The 24,000-nt window shown below is 50.3% G+C and overlaps 1 protein-coding gene across 1 annotated transcript in view; it reads right to left on the reverse strand.

Annotated features, from left to right (window-relative positions):
• C3 (complement C3) overlaps positions 1–24,000 on the reverse strand; it is a 42,619-nt gene that overhangs the window by 9,152 nt on the left and 9,467 nt on the right. The window contains exons 12-27 of the mRNA XM_055240183.2: positions 23,278–23,487; positions 22,930–23,136; positions 22,060–22,218; positions 20,169–20,298; positions 19,835–19,906; positions 19,447–19,644; positions 14,637–14,745; positions 14,293–14,378; positions 10,161–10,303; positions 9,853–10,065; positions 9,111–9,177; positions 8,897–8,983; positions 6,929–7,132; positions 6,126–6,201; positions 5,636–5,795; positions 3,403–3,501 (exon numbers count right to left, since the gene is read on the reverse strand). Coding sequence (XP_055096158.1) covers positions 3,403–3,501; positions 5,636–5,795; positions 6,126–6,201; positions 6,929–7,132; positions 8,897–8,983; positions 9,111–9,177; positions 9,853–10,065; positions 10,161–10,303; positions 14,293–14,378; positions 14,637–14,745; positions 19,447–19,644; positions 19,835–19,906; positions 20,169–20,298; positions 22,060–22,218; positions 22,930–23,136; positions 23,278–23,487 — 2,220 coding nt within the window. The remainder of the gene's footprint in view (positions 1–3,402; positions 3,502–5,635; positions 5,796–6,125; positions 6,202–6,928; positions 7,133–8,896; positions 8,984–9,110; positions 9,178–9,852; positions 10,066–10,160; positions 10,304–14,292; positions 14,379–14,636; positions 14,746–19,446; positions 19,645–19,834; positions 19,907–20,168; positions 20,299–22,059; positions 22,219–22,929; positions 23,137–23,277; positions 23,488–24,000) is intronic.

Here is a 24,000-nt window from a genome sequence, read left to right on the forward strand (position 1 = left end):
GATCAGATTCCCTGGTCATGTGGGCATTGCTGTCACATTACTAAGGATCATACGAGCAGCACTTCCTAAGCATCAGGGATTTCTGTCCTTGGGATATGTCTGTCTTAGATTTGTCCATTTTTGAGAATTTCCCAGATATTTTAGCCACCATGAGCTGCCTTGTTGCTGCATATCTATTATGTATCTGGAGAAATCCATGTACCCCATGGTGTGCTGGTAAACGTTTAACAACCAGCTCTCCAGTGGGAGGGTTGAGGGATCCTTGGTTTATAATGATTTACAATTTCTGTGGTATAAATACACCCACCAGGGCCAATTTCACGGTGTCAATGTGACATCACTGAACAAAGTGTTGGTGAGACATTCTCCAAATTGTTACTCATAAACTAGTATGGGCCAGATTCAGTACATCACTGTGAACACCTCATCCAGTCATCATCATCATCATCATCATCATCATCTTTATCTTCATCATCATAGCTCACACTTACTTTGTGTCATTCAGATAGCCACACATTTAATCTCATAAAACCTGATGAGCATACTGAGCCCTGAGAGATGCAGTAATTTTGCAAAGACCACCTAGGAAGTAAGTGGCAGAGTTAGGATCCAAACACAGCCTTCTGGGGATGGAGGAAGACGTGATTTGTACTGTTTTCTCATTTCCATGATGTAAATACTTCCATCACTGATTTCAACCTACCAATATGGCGTCATTGAATGTAGAGTTGGGAAGAGCTTTGCAGTAGCACAGTATCATATAGTATTTTCACTATACAGATCCAATAGACATAAGTAACCCTAAGAGTATAGATTATGAGAGTAAGGCATTTAGGAAGTGATGAGTTTGAGTGTTTCTAACCTTTGTGTTTAATATAATTTATTTAACTGTAAGTTTTATAACTTAGTTTTTTTGTTTGGTTGGTTGGTTGGGTTTGTTTTTTGAGACGGAGTCTCGCTCTGGCCCAGGCTGGAGTGCATGGCGCAATCTTGGCTCACTGTAACCTCTGCCTCCTGGGTTCAAGCGATTCTTGTGCCTTAGCCTCCTGCATAGCTGGGATTACAGGCGCCCCCTCCACCATGCCCAGCTAATTTTTGTATTTTTAGTAGAGACGGGGTTTTGCCATGTTGGCCAGGCTGGTTTTGAACTCCTGACCTCAGGTGATCTGCCGGCCTTGGCCTCCCAAAGTGCTGGGATTACAGGCTCACTGCGCCTGGCCTAATACTTAGATTTTAATAATAATTGTATTTAATGACCAGCTTGAAAAATTCCTGGAAATTTAACACTGGGCTCTACCAAGCTGGTTATAGTACACTTTTTTTTTTTTTTTGAGATGGAGTCTTGCTGTGTTGCCCAGGCTGGAGTGCAGTGGTGCAATCTCAGCTCACTGCAACCTCCACCTCCCTGGTTCAAGCGATTCTCCTGCCTCAGCCTCTTGAGTAGTTGGGATTACAGCATACTCTTGACCCCAGGAGTCTGGTTTCACAGCCTGTGCTATACTCTGCTACAATGTTGCTATGTTGTAGCAGAAAAAAATCTCTTTTATTCCCGCCCACTTGCCTCTCTGACATCCACTCCTTTTGTAAGAATTTCTTCTCCCTTCCATTCACGTGGCCACGGTGGAAACAGCCATGTCTGCCCACTGAGACTACTTCCTGTCCTTAGCTGATTGGTCCAGATGTAGTCATCTGACCCAGGCTGAGCCAATCGGAGGCTTTCCCTGGGAATATGGGGGCCCTAACCTTGATCTGATATTTTCTCTAAGGAAGGCAGCCATATTCTGCCTGAACTGAATTATTGGCCAAGAACGGAATGAAGATCATAGGAGAGAGGAGCAAATCATCCTGGCAGAGTCCCTGAGGCTGCCTTCATCTCTGTATTTGATGCCTTTGGTGCCTGAACATAAATTCCCATCAATTTTTGTATAATCTGGGTCACGTGTGTGTTCTATCTGGGACAACTCAGAGGCCTAAAAATACAGAGATCGTTATTTATTATCCCCAGTTTACAGATGTACATCCTGAGTGAGGCTCAAGGGTGGAAGTGCCTGTGAGCCAGGATTTGAAGTCAGACTTGTCTGACCCCACAGTCCCCCACCCTTCTTTCTTTCTTTCTTTCTGTCTTTCTTTCTCTCTCTCTCTCTCCTCTCTCTCTCTCTCTCTTTCTCTCTCTCTCGGCCTTGGTCGTTAGAGGCAACAGCCCTGTGTTTGTTTTTCTCTTCACTGGCCCCTCCCCTCCATCTCTTTTCCTAAGGGGGGAGAAGGCACTAGCTGGGGGTGGAATCCTGGGCTTCCCACTTAGAAGGCTAAACATTTAAACAACCCACTGAAAACCCCACGATCAGCTAGGCGCAGTGACTCACGCCTGTAATCTGAGCACTTTGGGAGGCTAAGGTGGGTGGATCACTTGAGGTCAGGAGTTCGAGACCAGCCTGGCCAACATGGCGAAACCTCATCTCTACTAAAAATACAAAAATTAGGCTGGGTGCAGTGGTTCATGCCTGTAATCTCAGCACTTTGGGAGGCCACGCCGGGCAGATCACCTGAGGTCAGGAGTTGGAGACCAGCCTGGCCAATATGGTGAAACCTCATGTCTACTAAAAAGACAAAAATTAGCCGGGTGTGGTGGTGGGTGCCTGTAATCTCAGCTGCTCTGGAGGCTGAAGCAGTAGAGTCCCTTGAACCTGGGAGGCGAAGGGTGCAGTGAGCTGAGATCATGCCACTGCACTGCAGCCTGGGTGACAGAGTGAGACTCCATCACAAAAAACAAACAAACAAACCACCACAATAAAGCAGACAAAGGCATTCCAGACTCTCAGCGGCCCATCTTTCCAAACTTCTCTGCTTCAGAATCAAAACCAGAGGAAAGAGACAGTGATGAGCCAACAGTTTTCACCATTTCCTGTTTGGAGTCACGGATCCCTTTGAAAAACACCTGAAAGATCCTTGGGACTAAGGAAATAGTCGTAGCTCTGTATCCCAAGTTTTCTTTAAGGAAGCAGCAGGGACGCAACTGTACTGATCATGTGGCAATGATGTAGAAAGCACTTTTGGAAATGGGCTGAAAACCCTCTGAAAATTGTAAGGCAGGCAGAAAGAATCCCCACCTTTGATCTCTTTGTGTCTCGGTTTTCTCATCTGCAAACTGGGGATAATAAGAGTAACTTACCTTTCAGGCTGCTAAAAGGATTATGAGACTTAACATGTGAATCTATTAGAGGGGGGGTCTGTATTAGATGAGTGAAGTGCTCAATACATGTTAGGTATTATCATGACTGCAGTGATGTCTGTTATTGCACTGGGAGAGCTGCAAATTCCCCGAAGGCAACCTCTCACTCTCCAAGGTGGCTGTGCTCTGCATCGGGTAAGGTAGGGTAGGGTGGGAAGATGGAGGGCACTTACGTTGACCTGCTCCTCGCAAATATCTTTAGCCTCTTGCAGCGAGATGAGAACAAAGGCCGTGAGGGCCATGTCTTTCTCATTGGTGTTCCGGAAGCCACCCTGGGATGGAGAGCAGAAAGCAAGGATGGGGTCACCGGTGTGTCCACACATGCCAGTCATCCCCCCTGCAGATTCAGAATCAGGGGGTCTGGGCAGGGCTGAGTCTCTTCTAGGTGTCACCCTGCTGCCCCAGGAAGGTCAAACTTCTTAGTATTAATTCATGCAATAATTTATTCCTTCTGCAAATGTCAATGAAGGGCCTCTGTGCTGGTACAATGGGTACAATGGTTTGATCCATTGTAAAACCAGACACAGGCTCTAGCCCTCATAGAGCTTTTGTCTAGTAGGGAAGATGGATATGGTCCACCCAGCTCCTCAAGAGATATATACTTTTTTTTGAGACAGTTTTGCTCTTGTTGCCCAGGCTGGAGTGCAATGGCGTGATCTCGGCTCCCTGCAACCTCTGCCTCCTCGGTTCAAGCAATTCTCCTGCCTCAGCCTCCGAAGTAGCTGGGATTACAGGCATGTATCACCACACCCAGCTATTTTTTTTGTATTTAGTAGAGATGGGGTTTCCCATGTTGGTCAGGCTGGTCTTGAACTCCTGACCTCAGGTGATCCACCTGCCTCTGCCTCCCACAGTGCTGGGATTTCAGGCATGAGCCACTGCACCCAGCCAAGAGAGATATATACTTATAAGTGGATGAGTTCTGTGCAAGGGAAGAGGACATAGCAGCGAGAATGAACTGTGGGAGTGTGACCCAGTTGGGGAGGTCGAAAAAAGTGTACCTGAGGGAGTCAACTCTCACAGAGGGCAGGGATTAGCATACTAGGTGGCAGAAACAGCATGTGCAAAGGCCCTGTAGAACAATAGAGCAAGGCTGCTATCAATGGATGGAGCCTGGAAAGAAAAGAAAGGCTGGAAGTCTGGAAGCCTGAAAGGTGAGACTGAGGCAGTGATTCTCCATCTCCAGCACACATTAGCATCACCTGGAGGAATGGGGGCACTTTTAAAAACTCAGATTCCTAGGCCAGGTGCGGTGGCTCATGCCTGTTATCCCAGCACTTTGGGAGGCCAAGGTGGGCGGATCACCTGAGGTCAGGAGTTCAAGACCAGCCTGGCCAACATGGTGAACCCCTGTCTCTACTAAAAATACAAAAATTAGCCGGGCACGGTGGAGCGGGCGCCTGTAATCCCAGCTACTCAGGAGGCTGAGGCAGGAGAATTGCTTGAACCTGGGAGGTGGAGTTTGCAGTGAGCCAAGATCGGGCCATTGCACTCCAGCCTGGGTGACAAGAGCAAAACTCCATCTCAAACACACACACACACCCCTCAGATTCCTGGATCTTGCCCCTAGAATTCTGATTCAGTGAGTCTGGGGTCCGGTCTCAGAATATGTCTTGTTTTTGAGACAGGGTCTCGCTCTGTTACCAGCCTAGAGTGCAGTGGCACGATCGTGGCTCACTGCAGCCTCGACCTCCTGGGCTCAAGCCATCCATCTGCCTCGGCCTCCCAAAGCGCTGGGATTACAGGCATGGGCCGTCGAGCCCAGCCACAGAATGCACAGTTTTAGTAAGTCATGGGTGCTGCTGCTGCTGCTGGTCTGAGGATTACACTTCGAGAACCAGTGCTCGAAGAGCCATAGGGGGAGCCACGGGACTTTCTAAGAACTGATCCAGCTGGATTTGAAAAAATCACCCCAGCTGCTATGTGGTGAGTGTCTGAGAGCCAACAAAAGTGGGAGGCCACCAGGATGATGACCAGGAGGTGGCTTCTACAAGGTCTCCAAATAAGGAGGGGCAGGGAGAGTGTTGCTTGGACCAGGGGCTGGCCATGAGGATGGAGAGAAGGGGGTGATTCCTGTAACATCATGGGAGAATGCAGGTGTTGATGGATTGACTGTGAGAAAGGGATTCCCAGGCAGGATCCCTGCACTTGGTTTAATGAAATTCTTAATAATTTCTGAGCGAGGGGCCGTGCATCTTCATTTTGCACTGGGCTTCGCAGGTCTCTGGTTTTGCAATGCTGGAGTGATGCCTCTGGCTCATTTGTCTCCCTGCCCCCATCCCCCAGCCCGATCTTTGTAAAGGGAATTGGGCAGTCGGCACAGGGAGGTGGGCCTCTCTCTCATGTTCATCCTGTGAGACTCAGGAGCCCTTCTCTTCCATTTTGCCCTAAATCCCAGCCTCTTACAATCATTTCTTGGTGTATCACGGGCGCATCCTCCTGGAAGACCCCGTCAGGCTTCTGCTTCTCCAGGATCAGCCATTTAACAGCCCCGCAGAGGACTTGGGAGTCGATGGCAATGAGGTTGACAGCCAGAGAGAAGACCTTGACCACGTAGGCGGTCAGCCTGGAGTGGGCACAGAGCATGAGCCAGTCGGCTCTGAGATCCAGAGACTGCCATGTCAACCAGCCAATGAGCGGGGGGGGAGGGACCAGGGCCTGGCCCAGTTTGCCTGGTTTGCCTTCCCAGGACCCCAGGACCCAGCTGTTGCACGCGGTCCGTGCTTAAGGATGCTTAATGACCGCTGGCCACCCAGCCAGTGCTTGCCTGGACCCTGCAAGTCCAGGGCTGTTTGGGCAAGGCTGGCCTAGGGGACCACCCTTGGCCAGGGTCCGGGCCCTGCTGGGGGTTGAGGGTGGGGAGTATGCATGGCCTGAGCTGGCTATTGGGACTCACCAGGTGCTGGGTGCCCGATTCAGGAAGGCCGCATAGGCAGAGCTGGGTTGTCTGAAGGCCAGCTGCTGGGTGTACCCTGCAGGGAAGAGAGAGGAACCCCCAAAAGAGCCCAGGCTGAGCAGAGGGGGCAGGCCAGAAAGGGCAGAGGCGGGGTGCAGAGAGGGGACAGGGCCTCAGAGTGGCGGAGGGGTTCTGGGAGGAGGGGACCTTAAAGAGGGAAGGACTCAAAGAGGGTGGGGGATCAGAACGAGGAGGTGGAAGAGTTCTCAGAGGACAAGGGATTCAGACAGGGGAAGGATCTTGAGGGTGGGGAGCTTTCAGGGAGGGGAGGGCTCTCAGAGAGGGGGTGGAGTCTCAGGGAAGAGGCATGGCCTGGGGAGGACGTGGGGCCTCAGATGAGAGTGGCTGGGAGAGGAGGTGGGGCCTCACAGGAGGGTGTGGCCTTGAGAAGATGTGGGGACTCAGGGGATGAGCGTGGCCTTGAAAAGAGGCAGGGTCTCATGATTCTGGCCTGGGAGGAGGCAGGGCCTCAGAGGGCGTGGCCTTGAAAAGAGGTGGGGGCCCTCAGGGGATAGGCGTGGCCTTGAGAAGAGGCGGGGTCTCATGAAGAGCCTGGCCTGGGAGTAGTCAGGGCCTCAGAGGGCGTAGCCTTGAGAAGAGGTGGAGCCTCAAATGAGGGGAGTGGCTAGGAGAGGAGGTGGAGCCTCAGGGGAGGGCGTGGTCTTGCGATGAGGTGGGGTCTTAGGGGAGGGGGGCGCTCGGAAAGGGGTCCCTGGGGTCTCCAAGAGGGGCACGGAGCCCACCCTTCTTGATGAGCTCCAAGGCCCCCTGCCGCTTCTCTAGGCCGAACTTCTCCCACTGTTCCGTTTCATCCAGGTAATGCACAGCGATGACCGTGGGCGTCATGCCGATCATGTTCTGTTCCCCGCAGCCCGAGGGGGTCACAATGAGGTGCTTCAGCCGTTCCGCGTCGATGGCATCCTCTGTCATCTGGGCCACTGGGGTCCCTGCAGCAGGTGGGAAGAGAACGTTGCTCAAGCCGGGTGGGTGACCCACCTTGGGGTGGGGTGAAAAGGGTTTCAGCCTCCCAACCAGCCAGGGCCAAGGGGTTAGGGCCAGGCGAGGGCTGGGAGGATGTGACTGCGGGGAGGGGAGGCTGCGTGGCTGAGTGGCTGTTCGGGGGTCTGCACTGTTAGGAATGGGACGTGCTTCACAGGGGCACCCTGGTCCTTGGGTCTCGTTTCACCAGTAGTAAAATAATTCCAGTAACAATATTCAGGAATACTTATATCGCACTTAATGTTACTTCCCAGACTGTTCTAAGAGAACACCATGGAGTATCTCATTTAATCGTCACACCAGGCTGGGCGAGGTGGCTGAAGCCTGTAATCTCAGCACCTTGGGAGGCCGGGGTAGGTGGATCACCTGAGCTCAGGAGGTCGAGACCAGCCTGACCAATATGGTGAAACACCGTCTCTACTAAAAACACAAAAATTAGCTGGGCATGGTGGCAGGTGCCTGTAGTCCCAGCTACTCGGGAGGCTGAGGCACGAGAATCACTTGAACCCGAGAGGCAGGGGTTGCAGTGAGCCGAGATCGCGCCACTGCACTCTAGCCTGGCGACAGAGTGAGACTCCACCTCAAAAAAAAAAAAAAAAAAATCGTCACACCAACCCTTGGAGGTAGATACTATTATTCTTCCCCTACCAAAGGTGAAAATACCAAGGCTCTTGCCCCAAAGCCTTATAGCTTACAGGTTGCAAGGCCCTTTCTTTCTCCAGTCTTCCCTCCTGGGGCAAGAAATGAGCTCCAGAATTTCTGCTCTTGTACTATGTTGCTTGTCTTTTTGTTTGTTTGTTTGTTTGTTTGTTTTTGTTTGAGACGGAGTCTTGCTCTGCCGCCCAGGCTGGAGTGCAGTGGCGGTGATCTCGGCTCACTGCAACCTACGCCTCCTACGTTCAATCGATTCTCCTGCTTCAGCCTCCCGAGTAGCTGGGATTACAGGCATGTGCCACCATGCCCGGCTAATTTTTGTACTTTTAGTAGAGACAGGGTTTCACCATGTTGGCCAGGCTGGTCTCAAACTCCTACCTCAGGTGGTCTGCCTGCCTTGGCCTCCCAAAGTGCTGGGATTACAGGCTATTGCTTCTCATTTAAGCTGAATTCCCATCTAAGAAGCACAGAAGTTCTAGAAAAAATTAAAATAAATAAACTGATGTATCAGCGAAAGCTCTTTGCTGAACTAAATGCTATCTGGAGGCTTCTATAAAACCAATCATAGCAAATAATATCTGTATGGCTAAAAAAATTTTTAGGCCGGGCACGATGGCTCACGCCTGTAATCCCAGCACTTTGGGAGGCTGAGGCGGGTGGATCACGAGGTCAGGAGATCGAAATCATGCTGGACAACATCGTGAAACCCTGTCTCTACTAAAAATACAAAAAAAATTAGCCAGGCGTGGTGGCGGGCGCCTGTAGTCCCAGCTACTCGGGAGGCTGACGCAGGAGAATGGCGTGATCCCAGGAGGCGGAGCTTGCATTGAGCTGAGATCGCACCACTGCACTCCAGCCTGGGCGACAGAGTCAGACTCTGTCTCAAAAAAAAAAAAAAAAAAAAAAAAAATTTAAAAGAGGGAAAACGGATCACAGATGGGCTGTTCTAGCTGAAGGGGAATAGAAAGGTGCGGGATAAACACCTCCAGAATGAGATGGAATTTGGCTCCCTCCATGCCTTCCTGGGACCCATGGGGTCGGGGTCAAGGGTATCTCACCTTGCAGGAGAATTCTGGTCTCAGACTCGGTGTCCGGGACTTGGTCACTGAGGTCTGCAGGTGGGACATCCTCTTTCTGCACTCCTTCTGCAGGGTGAGTGAGAGGCACCGATGGCTCTAGCTCCCTCCCGCCCTATCCTACCTCACTAAGCCCAGGTCATTTCCCCCCCTCACCCCACCAGCCCCTCAGCCCCTCCCCCTGCAGCTGACTCACTATGGCCCAGGCGTTCTGGATCCAGGGTGCGAACAGCCACGGTTTTGTTCATTCTGATTCCTTCCGGCTACGCAGTGTTGGAGGTGGGGGGAGTCGTTGGATGAATAAAAGAACAGACCGACACACAGATGGTCAGCAGGGCACTGTCCTTAGAATTACCCTAGCATTGCCAGGCGCGGTGGCTCACGCCTGTAATCCCACCACTTTGGGAGGCCAAGGCGGGTGGATCACGAGATCAGGAGATCGAGACCATCCTGCCTAACACAGTGAAACCCTGTCTCTACTAAAAATACAAAAAAATTAGCCAGGCGTGGTCGTGGGCGCCTGTAGTCCCAGCTACTTGGGAGGCTGAGGCAGGAGAATGGTGTGAACCCGGGAGGCAGAGATTGCAGTGAGCTGAGATCGCGCCACTGCACTCCAGCCTGGGCAACAGAGTGAGACTCTGTCTCAAAAAATAAATAAATGAATAAATAAATATTTTTAAATTGAGTATAAAAAAATTATTGATTGGTGATGGTTGATGAGCTTTTTGGCACCCCCTAAAATTCTATGCCTGGGGTCATCTCACTCACTTTACCCCAATCCTGGCTCTGCTTCTGAAATTCTGGGACTTCCAAATTCCCTAAGCTGGACACTATGATTCTTAGTGTCTCAGAGCCTGGATCTCCAACCTGAGTCAATAGTATGAAGACCAGGAGCCCTCTCTGAAGGACAAGGGTTTGTGGGTGCCCCAAGCACTCACCACGACCTTCAGGGACTTCCTGACACCGTCACTGATGAAATAGTGGTAGACGGCAGCCTTGACTTCCACTTCCTGAAGGCCGGTCTTTAGGGGCACGATGACATAAGGAATGGACAGCGAAGACTTGGGGGGGATGGTTACGGTCTGCTGGTGACGCCTCTTGGCGGTGGCCAGGCTGCAGAAGGCTGGATTGTGGAGTAGTTCCACCCTCACCTGCCAGGGAGAGAAAGTATCAGGGCAAGTGTGTGTGCAACAGGCTACGTACCCCCTTGCAGCCTCCAAGAAGCCTCTGCCACCCCGGGACCCACCTTGAGCTCTTCGTTCTGCCGGTAATTGTAGAGAACGGCTCGGATTTCCACCTGCTCGTTTCGAACAACAGAGTAGGGTAGCCGCAGGTCAATGAAGAAGTCTTGCATTACTGTGACCTCGAAGGGGTCTGCCACACAGATCCCTGCCCGGGCAGAGACAGAACACGGAGTGTCAAGGTCGGGGAGTGGACAAGGCCAGGCTCCTGGGTCTCAGTTCTTAGTCCGCACCGCAGGAGCTCTCCCTAACTCAGCCTGTCTTTGCTGAAGCCCGTGAACTAAATGCTGTCAATAGTAACAAATGACAGATGATGAAGGTGGTGGCTGGGAGTTACCAATATTATTTGTTTTCTTCTTCTTCTTCTTCTTCTTCTTCTTCTTCTTCTTCTTCTTCTTCTTCTTCTTCTTCTTCTTCTTCTTCTTCTTCTTCTTCCTCTTCTTCCTCTTCTTCTCTTCTTTCTTCTTCTTCTTCTTCTTCTTCTTCTTCTTCTTCTTCTTCTTCTTCTTCTTCTTCTTCTTCTTCTTCTTCCTCTTCTTTTCTTCTTCTTCTTCTTCTTCTTCTTCTTCCTCTTCTTCTTCCTCTTCTTCTTCCTCTTCTTCCTCTTCTTCTTCCTCTTCTTCTTCTTCCTCTTCCTCTTCTTCTTTCTTCTTCTTCTTCTTCTTCTTCTTCTTCTTCTTATTATTATTATTATTATTATTATTATTATTATTATTATTTGAGACAGAGCAAGACTCTGTCACCAGGCTGGAGTGCAGTGGTGCCATCTCGGCTGAATGCAACCTCCGCCTCCTGGGTTCAAGAGATTCTTCTGCCTCAGCCTCTCCAGTAGCTGGGACTGCAGGCACGCACTACCATGCCCAGCTAATTTTTGTGTATTTAGTAGAGATGGGGTTTCACCATGTTGGCCAGGATGGTCTTGATCTCTTGACCTCATGATCCACCCGCCTCAGCCTCCCAAGTGCTGAGATTACAGGCTTGAGCCACTGCGCCTGGCCGGAGTTACCATTATTTAATGATTTACATTCTGTTTGTAGTTTGACTCAGAGATCTACGTGTAGGGAGGAAGAGAAATCTCCAAAATATATCTGCATGTCTGAAATGGTAGCCCCAAGCCGTGGGGGAGCGCTGAGCACTTGAAATGGGGTTTGCCTGAGTGAGAAACTGGATTTGTACTTTTATTTGATGTATTTAAATGTATTTAATTTAATTCAGACTTAAACTTTAAACCTGATGATCTAGCCAGGTGCGGTGGCCATGGCTGTAATCACAGCACTTTGGGAAGCTGAGGAGGGAGGATTGCTTGAGCCCAAGAGTTCAAGGCTGCAGTGAGCTATGATCACACCACTGTGCTCCAGCCTGGGCAACACAGTGAGATCCTGTCTCTAAAACCAAACCCTACGAAACAAAACAAACAACTGATGCTCACTGTAAATATATGAAACACCACTGAATTATATATTTTATTATTTTTTATTTATTTATTTTTTGAGATGGGGTCTCACTCTGTCACCTAGGCTGGAGTGCAGTGGCACGATCTTGGCTCACTACAACCTCCATATCCTGGGTTCAAGCAATTCTCCTGCCTCGGCCTCCCAAAGTGCTGGGATTACAGGTGTGAGCCACTGTGCCCGACCTGAATTGTACATTTTAAAAGGGTGACATATAGTACGTGAATTAAATCTTAATTTTTTAAAAATGATGAGTGGAAAACGTTTAAGTATTTTTGCAACAATTTGAGTATGAGGATCTACCTTTACTTTCTCTTTTCTTTTCTTTTTTTTTTTTTTTTTTGTAGAGACGGGGCTTTGCCATGTTGCCCAGGCTGGTCTCCAACTCCTGACCTCAAATGATTTGCCCGCCTCAGCCTCTCAAAGTAATGGGATTATAGGCGTGAGCCATTGCACCCGGCCTGAGAATCTACCTTTTCAACTGTAAAATTTATGAAACCTAAAATACAGATCAAAGTATTTCCAATGAAAACCTAGCATCCTGGGCCAGGCACGGTGGCTCACGCCTGTAATCCCAGCACTTTGGGAGGCTGAGGAAGGCAGATCGCTTGAGGCCAGGAGTTTGAGACCAGCCTGGCCAACATGGCGACACCCTGTCTCTACTAAAAAAAGAAAACTTAGCATCCTGTTTATGCCACTGCACTCCAGCCTAGGTGACAGAGCAAGATCCTGTCTCAAAAAAAAAAAAAGAAAGAAAATCTAGTATCCTAAATGAGATGCACTGAATTGTAAAATATATGCTGGATTTTGAAGACTTAGTGCAAACAGAAGTAAAATATATCATCAGTAATTTTGATATACTAGTAGATTATTATCAAATATTAAAAGGTTATAGTCACATTATTAGTGGGTTGTGGTTTTGCAACTTTTTACAAAATGTTGAAATGATATTATTTTGAGTATATTTAAGTTAAATGGAATGTTTTGTAATAAGTTATGATATGGTATAGTTATAGATATGTAATCAATAATAAATGATACATCATTTATATTATATATCTAATAAAATATACGTTATATATGTTAATATGTCAACAATAACAAATGACATATTAATAGTAAATTATAATTATGTATTATAACTAAATTAAATTATAATAAATTATGGTTTATTATAATGTATTAAATTATAATGAATTATGGTTTATTATAATTCATTAAATTATATTATAATTAAATTTATTATAAATTATAATACATATGTTTATATATTACATATGTAATATGTATATATGTAATATATATGTAATATGTAGATATGAAATATATTATGCAATATATAATTATATATTATATTATAATTAACTATTATAAACATATATTATAATTAATAAATATATAAATAAATATTATAATTAAATTTATTATAAATTATAATAAACCATATAAATTATGGCTGGATGACAGAGCGAGACTCCTTCTCAAAAAAAAAAAGAAAGAAAGAAAAGCATCAATTTTAGAGACTGTACCCCCACCCCATCTAGCTTTTGACACTGTTAGAGTAGGCAGATAGGCGGAAATGAGCAGGCAGGGGAGCTTTCTGGGAAAAGAAGTCCCAGACAGGCTGCCTACTGATAGCGCTGCTCACTGGCAGTCAGCGAAAAGGATGACGGCTATGTTAGCTACACGTGGCCTTGTGGTTGGGGTCCTCTGGCCCAGAAGTGGACTTATCAGGTCCTAGCTGGAAGTAACTTTGCTAGGGAATTTCCCCGATGATGAGCATGTGCACTGCTCCGAAAACACCCTAGAGTTGTCTTTTGCTCATTATCATAGTAAAAAACACACCCGTGGGTGGAGATTTTAGATGCTAATGAGACATGCCACGTGCATGCTAGTACATACAGCCACAGAGCCTGCTCGCCCAAAGAGACCTCCCAAAACATGCTTACAAGTGACACCCGCTCACGCCCCTTCACGAAAAATCATGTAAGAGTCTCATAAAAAGAGTCCACCAGCACTATCTGCTGCTGGCTCATTCTCTTCAGCAGCCATGTCTGTGTCATCTTTCAGAGTATACTGTCACTTTTTATTTATTTAGAGAAGGAGTTTTGCTCTTGTTGCCCAGGCTGGAGTGCAGTGGCACAATCCCAGCTCACCGCAACCTCCACCTCCCAGGTTCAACCGAATCTCCTGCCTCAGCCTCCCGAGTAGCTGGGATTACAAGTGCCCGCCACCCCCTGCCTGGCTAATTGTTTTGTACTTTTAGTAGAGATGGGGTTTCACCATGTTGACCAGGCTGGTCTTGAATTCCTGACCTGAAGTGATTCCCCTGCCTCGGCCTCCCAAAGTGCTGGGATTACAGGTGTGAGCCACCGAGGCTGGCCCTGTCTCTTTAAATAAGCATTGCTACTACTATTTTTCCAGGGGCACCAGCCCAGAGCTGTTTCTTCCTTCAATAAACTCTGCTACTTAACCCTTGCTATGTGTTTCTTGGCTGAATTCTTTCTTCCAAGTCAGACAAGAACTAAGGATTCCCGCAGTTCCTGGTAACACCACCTCTGTGGTAACCAGGGCAGAGAATAAAGTGCCAAGAAACATAGGGTTGATTGAGTTTGGATAAAATGAGATGACACTCAGGCACCCTGGGGTCCCTGCCTTCCGGGGACCAGCCAGCATCCTCTCTCACCTTTCTTGTCCGACAAGCTCACAGCCAGAATCTCCCACGTGGTGATGGAGTCTTTCAAAAATATATTCATGAGCTTCGTGGAGATTCTGGATGGAGAAGAGGTTGGGGCATTAGGAGATGTCATCTAGCAGGGGGGTAGAGGGGGAGAGCTGGTGCAGAGGGACCCCGAGGGACAGGCTGGAAGGGTCTGGGGGTGCCTCCATGTAGGTCACCCAATTCCTGATGTTTCTAGGCTGGGCTGTGGGGTTGCACTGTGATTCCAGAGAAGACGAAAGGTAGCAGGTGCAGGCAAATTAAATGGTCTGGCTCTGGGGTGGGTTGCATGGGGGGTACTCCGGCCTTACCCATTTTTCGGTGGCTCTTTCAACTCGTCAATCTTCCACAGCCAGCTCTCTGGGAACTGGCTTCGGGAAACGATGTTCTCTTCTGCAATGATGTCCTCATCCAGGTTACCTGCAGGGGGTTTAGATCTGCATTTAGAACAGAGCAGGCCAGGCACCATGGCTCATGCCTGAAATCCCAGCACTTAGGGAGGCCAAGGCAGGTGGATCACTTGAGGCCAGGAGCTGGAGACCAGCCTAGCTAACATGGTGAAACCCATCTCTACTAAAAATACAAAAATTAAGGCTGGGCACGGTGGCTCACCCCTGTAATCCCAGCACTTTGGGAAGCTGAGGTGGGTGGATCACTTGAGGTCAGGACTTTTGAGACCAGCCTGGACAACATGGTGAAACCCCATCTCTACTAGAAATACAAAAATTAGCTGGGCGTGGTGGCGCATGCCTGTGATCCCAGCTACTTTGGAGGCTGAGACAACAGAATCACTTGAACCCAGGAGGTGGAGGTTGCAGTGAGCCGAGATCGCACAACTGCACTCCAACCCGGGCGACAGAGACAGACTCCATCTGAAAACAAAAACAAGAAACGAACAAACAAAAAAAACAAAAAACAAACAAAAAAAGAGCCGACCTACTTCCTCAGCGGTCACACCTTTAGATCCTACCTCTGCCCAGGAGGGATTCCTAGCAGTGAAATACATCCCGGACATGGAGGACTGCAGGATGAATTCTCACGAGCCCCGGACACATCTGCCTTGGGAACTTCTTCTCCATAAAAAAAACCTAAAAATTACATCCCACAAATGTACTGATATAAGGACATATACAATGCAGACTGGATTATAGTCATTCCTTTCCCTTTGATTTTTAAAGAAATGAAAGCATTTGGCCAGGCACAGTGGCTCACATCTGTAATCCCAGCACTTTGGGAGGCCGAGGCGGGTGGATCACTTGAGGTCAGGAGTTGGAGACCAGCCTGGCCAACATGGCAAAACCGCGCCTCTACTAAAAATACGAAAATTAGCTAGGCGTGGCAGCAGGCACCTGTAGTCCCAGATACTCGGGAGGCTGAGGCAGGAGAATGGCTTGAACCTGGGAGGCAGAGGTTGTAGTGAGCCAAGATTGTGTCACTGCACTCCAGCCTCGGTGATGGAGTGAGACTCCATCTCAAAAAAAGATAATAATAAAAGAAAGCAAGCACGTACATATGTGCCTCTAAAGGATCACGGTCCTGAGAAACTGTGTCTGCTTCCTCTGAGGGATTTGTCCATTCTGAACATGACAAGGTGAGCTGAGAACATTCCCAGACCTGGTGCAGAACACTGAAGAAGCAGTGGCCTTTAAAAACCATCTAATACAAAAATTAACCAGGTGTGATGGCATGCACCTGTAATCCCAGCTACTCGGGAGGCTGAGGGATGAGAATAGCTTGAACCCAGGAGGTGGAGGTTACAGTGAGCCGAGACTGTGCAACTGCATTCCAGCCTGGCGATGGAGTGAGACTCCCTCTCAAACTAAAAAAAAAAAAAAAAAAAAAAAAAAAAAAAAAAAACACACACACACACACAAAAACATCTTGGTAGGCTGGTTGTGGTGCTATCATCCCAGCATTCTGACAGGCCAAGGTGGGAGGATGGCTTGAGCCCAGGAGTTGGGAGACCAGCCTGGGCAACACATTGAGACCCTCTCTCTACAAATAATAATTTAAAAATTAGCTGGCATGCTGGCATGCACCTGTAGTCCTAGCTACTCAGAAGGCCGAGGATGAGACAGAAGGACCCCTTGAGCCCAAGAGGTTGACGCTGCAGTGAGCTGTGATCGCACCACTGCACTCCAGCCTGGGCGAAAGAGCGAGACCCTGCCTCGAAATAAATATATAAATAAACAAAAACAGCTTGACACTACCAGCAAGTAAATGAAATTGTACTGGACTAGGCTTTGATTCAAATTGCACTTTCCTCAAACATGATAGATGGGCTTTAATTGGGTTCTGGTTCTCCATAACAACAAAGTAGCTGGAATCCCTTAAAATACATACATATATTTTAATATTTTTCAGCCAGGCACAGTGGCTCACACTTGTAATCTCAGCACTCTAGGAGGCTGAGGTGGGCGGATCACCTGAGGTCAGGAGTTCAAGACCAGCCTGACCAACATGGTGAAACCCCATCTCTACTAAAAATACAGAAATCCGCCGGGCACGGTGGCTCACGCCTGTGATCCCAGCACTTTGGGAGGCTAAGGCGGGTGGATCACCTAAGGTCGGGAGTTCGACACCAGCCTGGCCAACACGGTGAAACCTCTTCTCTACTAAAAATACAAAAATTAGCTGGGTTTGGTGGCGGGTGCCTGTAATCCCAGCTACTTGGGAGGCTGAGGCAGGAGAATGACTTGAACCCAGGAGGCAGAGGTTGCAGTGAGCCAAGATTGCACCACTGTACTGCAGCCTGTGTGACAGAGTGAGACTCCGTCTCAAAAAAAAAAAAAAAATCTCAGCTACTCAGGAGGCTGAGGCAGGAGAATCGCTTGAACCCAAGAGGTGGAGGTTGCAGTGAGCTGAGGTTGTGCCACTGTACTTCAGCCTGGGCAACAGAGCAAGACTCCATCTCAAAAAAAAAAAAAAAAATTTTTCATCCATACGAAGTCTCACTATATTGCCCAGACTGCTCTCGAACTCCAGAACTCAAGCGATCCTGCTGCCTCAGCCTCCCAAAGTGCTGGGATCACAGGAGTGAGCCACTAAGCCCAGCCCAAAGTCGGTGGAATTCCTAAAGAGATACCTGAATTTACTCATACCCTGGAATAATCAATCCGAGTGCCTTGGGATAGTAACATTTAGCCATTCTTTTTCTGACCCCCAATGGGCTAAAGGAGTTACACAATTCTGGGGAAAAATAGAACCCACCATCCATGTGGATGTAAACCATATTTCAGTAGACCAGACTTTTTGTCTAATTTTCCCAGTGGCCCTCACACTATCGCCTCTTTGTGAAGGAGATCATTCTAAATTTGCTTGACTTTTTTTCTTTTCATTTTCATTTTCTTTTCTTTTTTTTTGAGACAGGGTCTTGCCCTGTCGCCCAGGCTGGAGTGCAGTGGTGTGATTTTGGCTCACTGAAGCCTCCATCTTCTGGGTTCAAACGATCCTCCCACCTCAGCCTCCTGAGTAGCTGGGACTACAGGTGTGCACCACCACACCTGGCTAATTATTTTATTTTATTTTTGTAGACATGGGGTTCTGCCGTGTTGCCCAGGCTGGTCTCAAATTCCTGGACTCAAGCAATCCATCCATCTCGGCCTCCCAAAGTGCAGGCATTACAGGTGTGAGCCACCGTGCCTGGCCAATTTTCTTTTTCCTTTCTTTTTTTGTTTTGTTTTGTTTTGTTTTTGAGACGGAGTCTTGCTCTGTTGCCCAGGCTGGAGTGCAGTGGCACAATCTCAGCTCACTGCAACCTAAACCTACCAGGTTAAAGCGATTCTCCCACCTCAGCCTCCTGATTAGCTGGGATTACAGGCGCCCGCCACCTCGCCAGGCTAATTTTTGCATTTTTAGTAGAGATGGGGTTTCACCATGTTGGCCACACTGGTCTTGAACTCCTGACCTCAAGTGATCCACCCACCTCGGCCTCCCAAAGTGCTGGGATTGCTGGTGTGAGCCACCATGCCCAGCCAATTTGCTCTTATTATAAGATAAATTTCTCTTTGCTTCCCTTAAGACTTATTTGATACGAGATCTGAAGTCTCATCTTATTCAAAAACTGAATGCATGAATGAATGAAGAAGGGCTGCCTGTTAACTCATCGAGTCTGGCAGTTCTTTCTGGAAGGCCACACAAATTAGTTTTCTCTGGTGAAGCCAAACTTGGAACTCACCTAAGCCTTCCCATTGGTAATTAGTGTGTGACCAGCCCCATCATCTTTCTAGACTTTTCCCACAGACCTCAAGTGTCCTGGGCACTGGTGATGTCAAATTCAGACTGATGGGTGGGGCTGGGATGACCTTCCCAGGCAGGAAACTGCTCTGCGTTCAGGCAAGGGCCCTTCTCCCCATCAGACTAGGCTCTTCTCCTCCCTCAGGCCTGGGCCTCCTGGCTCCTCATCTGAAGGCCTCTGCCCCTTCCAGACAGGAGTGTCCCCTCCCCTCAGACGGGAGCCTCCTCCATCTCAGATGGGCATCTACGCTTCTCCGACTTGATCCTCCCCTCTTCAGACCTGGGTCTTCTCTACCTCACGCTGGCAGGGCATCACCTCATCTGCATCACCCTCAGACAGGGGCCTCCTCTCCCAACTGACAGGGGCCTCGGCCCACCCCTCAGACAGGGGCATCCTCCCTCCTCAGACAGAGGCCTCCTCCCCCCCTCAAACAGAGGCCTCCTCCCCCCTCAGACAGAGGTTTCCTCCCTCCTCAGACAGAGGCCTCCTCCCCCCCTCAAACAGAGGCCTCCTCCCCCATCAGACAGAAGTTTCCTCCCCCCTCAGACAGGTACCTCCTCTCTCTTCAGACAGAGGCCTCCTCCCCCCTCAGATAGAGGTTTCCTCCCTCCTCAGACAGGGACCTCCTCCCCCGTCCGACAGAGGTTTCCTCCCTCCTCAGACAGAGGCCTCCTCCCCCCTCAGATAGAGGTTTCCTCCCTCCTCAGACAGGGACCTCCTCCCCCCCTCCGACAGAGGTTTCCTCCCTCCTCAGACAGAGGCCTCCTCCCCCCTCCGATAGAGGCCTCCTCCAGCCCCACCCCGCCAGACAGGGCATCCTCCCTCCTCAGACAGGAGTCTCCTCCCCCATCAGATGCCCCCCCGCCCCACCCGGTGGGACCTACTCCTGGCCAGGCCCAGGTGGCTGGCCCGCGCGTGCTGCCGTCGCAGCTCTGTGATGTAGTTGCAGCAGTCCAGGAAGACCTTCTTGCACGCCTCGCCCAGGGAGATGAAACGGGTCCGGCGCTGGCACGAGAATCTCATGGGGTTCTCCCGCATGCCGTCCTCGCAGCACTTGCGCAGCTCCTTGGGGTACTTGCCGACTGCGGGAGCACATTCCCCCAGGCCACACCCTCAGCCGGGGGCCGGCAGCAGGAGGGACGCGGGACAGACCCCAGGGAGGACTTCCCCGCCGCCAGGGCCTCCCCTCCTCCCTCTCTGGCTCCTACACGGCCAGGCTGGGGTCTCCTAGGGTGGGGCTCAGCGGCAGGAGTGGGTAGGAAAGGCTCCCACCTTTGTCCATTCTCTTCTCTGTGAGCTGCACGGAACGTCGTTGGCGGGCGGCTGGCTGCGGGCACTGAAGTTCTGCAGGGCAGGAGGACCGAGGAGAAGATGGATGAGGCACCTACTAGGTGTCCTCAGTTCACCCCTCACGATCGTGTGAGGTGGGGGTGTTCCTGCTCCCATTTGATGGAAGAGCAAACTGAGGCTCAGAGGGGAGGGATTTACTAGGTGGTGGTGGAGGCGGGGCTTGAACCCAGGACCCCGGATTCCAGAGCTCTGCTCCCAGCATCTGGGAGGTGGAGGTGCTGTCTGTCCCCATACCGGCCCCTGGTGGCGACCTCACCTGCCCTCTGGGCGGTCTGCTGGCCACTACTGCTCGTGAAGGTCAGCCCTGCATCTGAGAAGACACCGGCGTAATCCTTCCCACTGCCTGGGGTGCAGCCGATGTCTGCCTTCTCCACCACGTCCCAGATCTGCGGGGGGCATGGGGTGGCAGGACGCAGGGAGGCCAGGCTGACAATTGGGATCCCCCACATATGCACCTGTGTATCTCTTCCCAAATGACCCCACCCCGTCCCGCTCTCATCTCCCTCATTCCTGCTTCTGACCTTCCTTTCTCTCTCCTTCCTTCCTTCCTTCCTTCCTTCCTTCCTTCCTTCCTTCCTTCCTTCCTCTCTCTCCTTCCTTCTCTCTCTTTCTCTCTCTCTCTTTTTTTCTTTCTTTCAAGATGGAGTCTTGCTCTGTCACCCAGGCTGGAGTGCAGTGGTGTGATCTCTGCTCACTGTAACCTCCAACTCCCAGGTTCAGGCGATTCTCTTGCCTCAGCCTCCCGAGTATCTGGGACTACAGGTGCAGGCCACCATGCCCGGCTAATTTTTGTATATTTAGTAGAGACGGGGTTTCACCATGTTGGCCAGGCTGGTCTCGAATTCCTGACCTGAAATGATTCGCCTGTCTTGGCCTCCCAAAGTGCTGGGATTACAGGAGTGAGCCACCATGCCTGGCCTTCTTTTTCTTTTCTTTCTTTCTGTCTTCTTTCTTTCCCTTCCTTCCTCTCCCTCCCTTCCTCCCTCCATTCCTCCTTTCCTCCTTCCTTTGCTCCCCCTTTCCTTCCCTCCTTCCTTCCTTCCTTCTTTCCTTCCTTCCTTCATTCTTCACTCCCTCCCTCCCTTCCTCTTTATCTCTTTTCATTTTCTTTCTCTGTTTCTCTCTCTCTTCTTTTTTTTTCTCCTTTCTTTCCATTTTTTTTTTTTTTTTTTAAGTTGGGATTTTCCCCTGTCTCCCAGGCTGGAGTGCAGTGGTGCAAGCATAGCTCACTGCAGCCTCAAATTCCTGGGCTCAAGCAATCCTCGCACCTCTGCCTCCTAAGCAGATGGGACTACAGGCATGCGCCATCATGCCCAGCTATTTTAAAATTTTTCTGTAGAGACGGGGTCTTGCCATGTTGCCCAAGCTGATCTGGAACTCCTGGCCTCAAGTGATCCTCCCACCTTGACCTCCCAAAGTGCTGGGATTCCAGACGTGAGCCACCGCACCCGGCCTCCATTCCAAATCTTATCTCCATTCCCCCTCTGATTCCATCTGCATTCCCATCCTCACTCCTGATCCCAAGCCAACCCCACCTCTGTCTTCGTCCCTACTCTGGAAACCTTCCCCACTGGATGACCCTGGGTGTGCTGCCACCAGCCTCTCAAAGCCCCAGTTGAAAGTGTGCAATTCTCAGCCAGGTGCAGTGGCTCACGTATGTAATCCCAACACTTTGGGAGGTCGAGGCGGGTGGATCACAAGGTCAAGAGATCGAGACCATCCTGGCCAACATGGTGAAACCCCGTCTTCACTAAAAATACAAAAATTAGCCTGGCGTGGTGATGGGCGCCTGTAGTCCCAGCTACTAGGGAAGCTGAGGCAGGAGAATCGCTTGAACCTGGGAGGCAGAGGTTGCAGTGAGCCGAGATTGTGCCACTGCACTCCAGCCTGGTGACAGAGAGAGACTCTGTCTCAAAAACAAACAAACAAACAGAAAAAAAAGTCCAATTCTCATGACCATCCCCAATTGGAACCCATGTCCAACCTCATTCCCATCTTCAGCTTCAACCATCCCTGTGTCTGGTCTGCTCCGATCTCGGCTTTCAGCCACGCCCCCACTGCACTGCCCTCTCCAGTCCCACCCACCTCCCCCAGCCCCGCTCTGTGCCTCCGCCTCTTCTCAGCGGCCTTGGGACACTGGCCTTTACCTTACTCTGTGTCAGTTTGTTCTTCTTATTCAGCACGAACACGCCCTTGTCCACGGCCACCAGACCCACCCGGGCCCCATGGTCACCCTCTATCTTCAGGGTCATCTGCTGCCCAGGTAAAGGCTGCCGGTCTTCTGACTGGCCGCTTTTTACCACCAGCTGTGGGGAGGGGCGGAGACGCAGAAAGAAGTCAGCCCTGGGAGAGAGGAGTGCCTGGGATGGAGGGGGTGCTGGGCTACAGTGGAAAGACAGAAAGGTTGGGGGGAGCCTTGGGGGTGGGGAGGGGGAGAGAGAGAGAGAAAGGGAGAGAGGGAGGGAGAGAGAGAGAAAGGGAGAGACAGGGAGAGAGAGAGAGAGAAAGGGAGAGACGGAGAGGGAGAGTGAGGGGGGAGAGAGGGAGAGGGAAAGAGAGATGGAGAGAAAGAGAGAGAGAAGGGGAGAGGGAGAGAGTGGGAAAGAGAGAGGGAGAGAGAGAGGGAAAGAGAGAAGGAGAGAGAAAGAGGGAGAGAGAAGGAGAGAGGGAGGGAGAGAAAGGGAGAGAGAGGGAGAAAGAGGGAAAGAGGGAGAGAAAGAGAGGGAAGAGAGAGGGAAAGGGAAAGAGACAGGGAGAGAGAAAAGGAGAGAGGGAGAGAGAAAAGGAGAGAGAGAAAGAGAGAAAGAGAGAGCGAGTGAGGGAGAGAGAGGAAGAGAGAGGGAAAGAGAGAAGGAAAGAGAAATAAAGAGAGAGGGGAAGAGAGATAAAAAGAGAGACAGAGAGGAAGCAGAGAAAGGGAGAGGAAAGGAGAGAGAGAAAGGAGAGAGAAAAGGAGAAAGGGAGACAGAGAGAAAGAGGAGAGAGGGAGAGAGGGGGCAAGCGAGCCCAGGACACACCGAGCCCACGCAGGAGTCCTTGACGTCCACCCACACGGAGTCGGCCACCACCTCCCTCTGGCCGCTGGCGCCGATCAGCGTGTAGTACGCCACCAGGCGGAAGGAAGGGATGAAGTCGGTGGTGATGGACAGGGGCAGCACCACCAGCTCCTGGCCGGGCTCTCGCACCTGGCGTCCCGCCTTCAACAGCTTGCCCTTGTTCATGATCTGGGGGGACAGGCTGGCATCAGGCTAGGGAGGGTGAGTGGGAGGGAACGCAGGGAGGGAACCGGGATGGGGGAAGGGGTCCCGGGGCTGCAGAAGAAGCAAGGAGGAGGCGGGGGCTGAGGTTTCCAGGTGGCCACGGACCAGGTAGGTGTAGTAGCGGATCTTGGCCTCATGGGCGCGGTCTATTCGCAGGAGGAAGTTGACATTGAGGGTCTCCCCGGGTCTGAGCTCTGTACGTGGCACTGAGAGATGCAGGTAATTGTTGGAGTTGCCCATGGTGCTGTAGGGCTGAGCCTGCATGGTCCTGGTAGCCTGCTCGGCCTCGGAGAGCTCCTGCTTCTTCGTGCGCACCTGGGTGGGGAAAGAGGGATGCATGCTGGTCGCCGCCCAAGAATACCCTCACTCGAATCCCTGAGACCTGGGAATTGGTGGCCTTTCTTGACAAAAGGGGCTTTGCAGATGGGATTAAGTTAGGGATCTGGAGATGGAATCATTATCCTGGATTATGTAGGTGGAGCTAATGTAATCATACGGGTCTTTATTAAGCGGGGGCAGGGGAGAAAGGAGAGACAGAGACAGAGAGAAAAAGAGAGACACTGGAAGATGCTATGCTGCTGCCTTTAAAGGTGGAGGAAGGGGCCATGAACCAGGCCTTTAGGGCGCCCTCATGACACTGGAAAAAGCAAGGGAGCGAACTTTCCCCCAGAGCCAGGACTTCTGACCTCTCAAACTATAGACCCATAAATGTGTGTTGCTTTAGATCAGTAGGCTGTGGCCATTTTTATGGCAGCCACCGGAAATTCATGCATAGGCTGAGCACAGCAAGGGGTAAGTGGGGTACCCAGCCTGGGAGCTGCAGGGGGA

The sequence above is a fragment of the Symphalangus syndactylus genome, chromosome 13 (genome assembly GCF_028878055.3).
Source record: "Symphalangus syndactylus isolate Jambi chromosome 13, NHGRI_mSymSyn1-v2.1_pri, whole genome shotgun sequence".
NCBI classification, from domain to species: Eukaryota; Metazoa; Chordata; class Mammalia; order Primates; family Hylobatidae; genus Symphalangus; species Symphalangus syndactylus.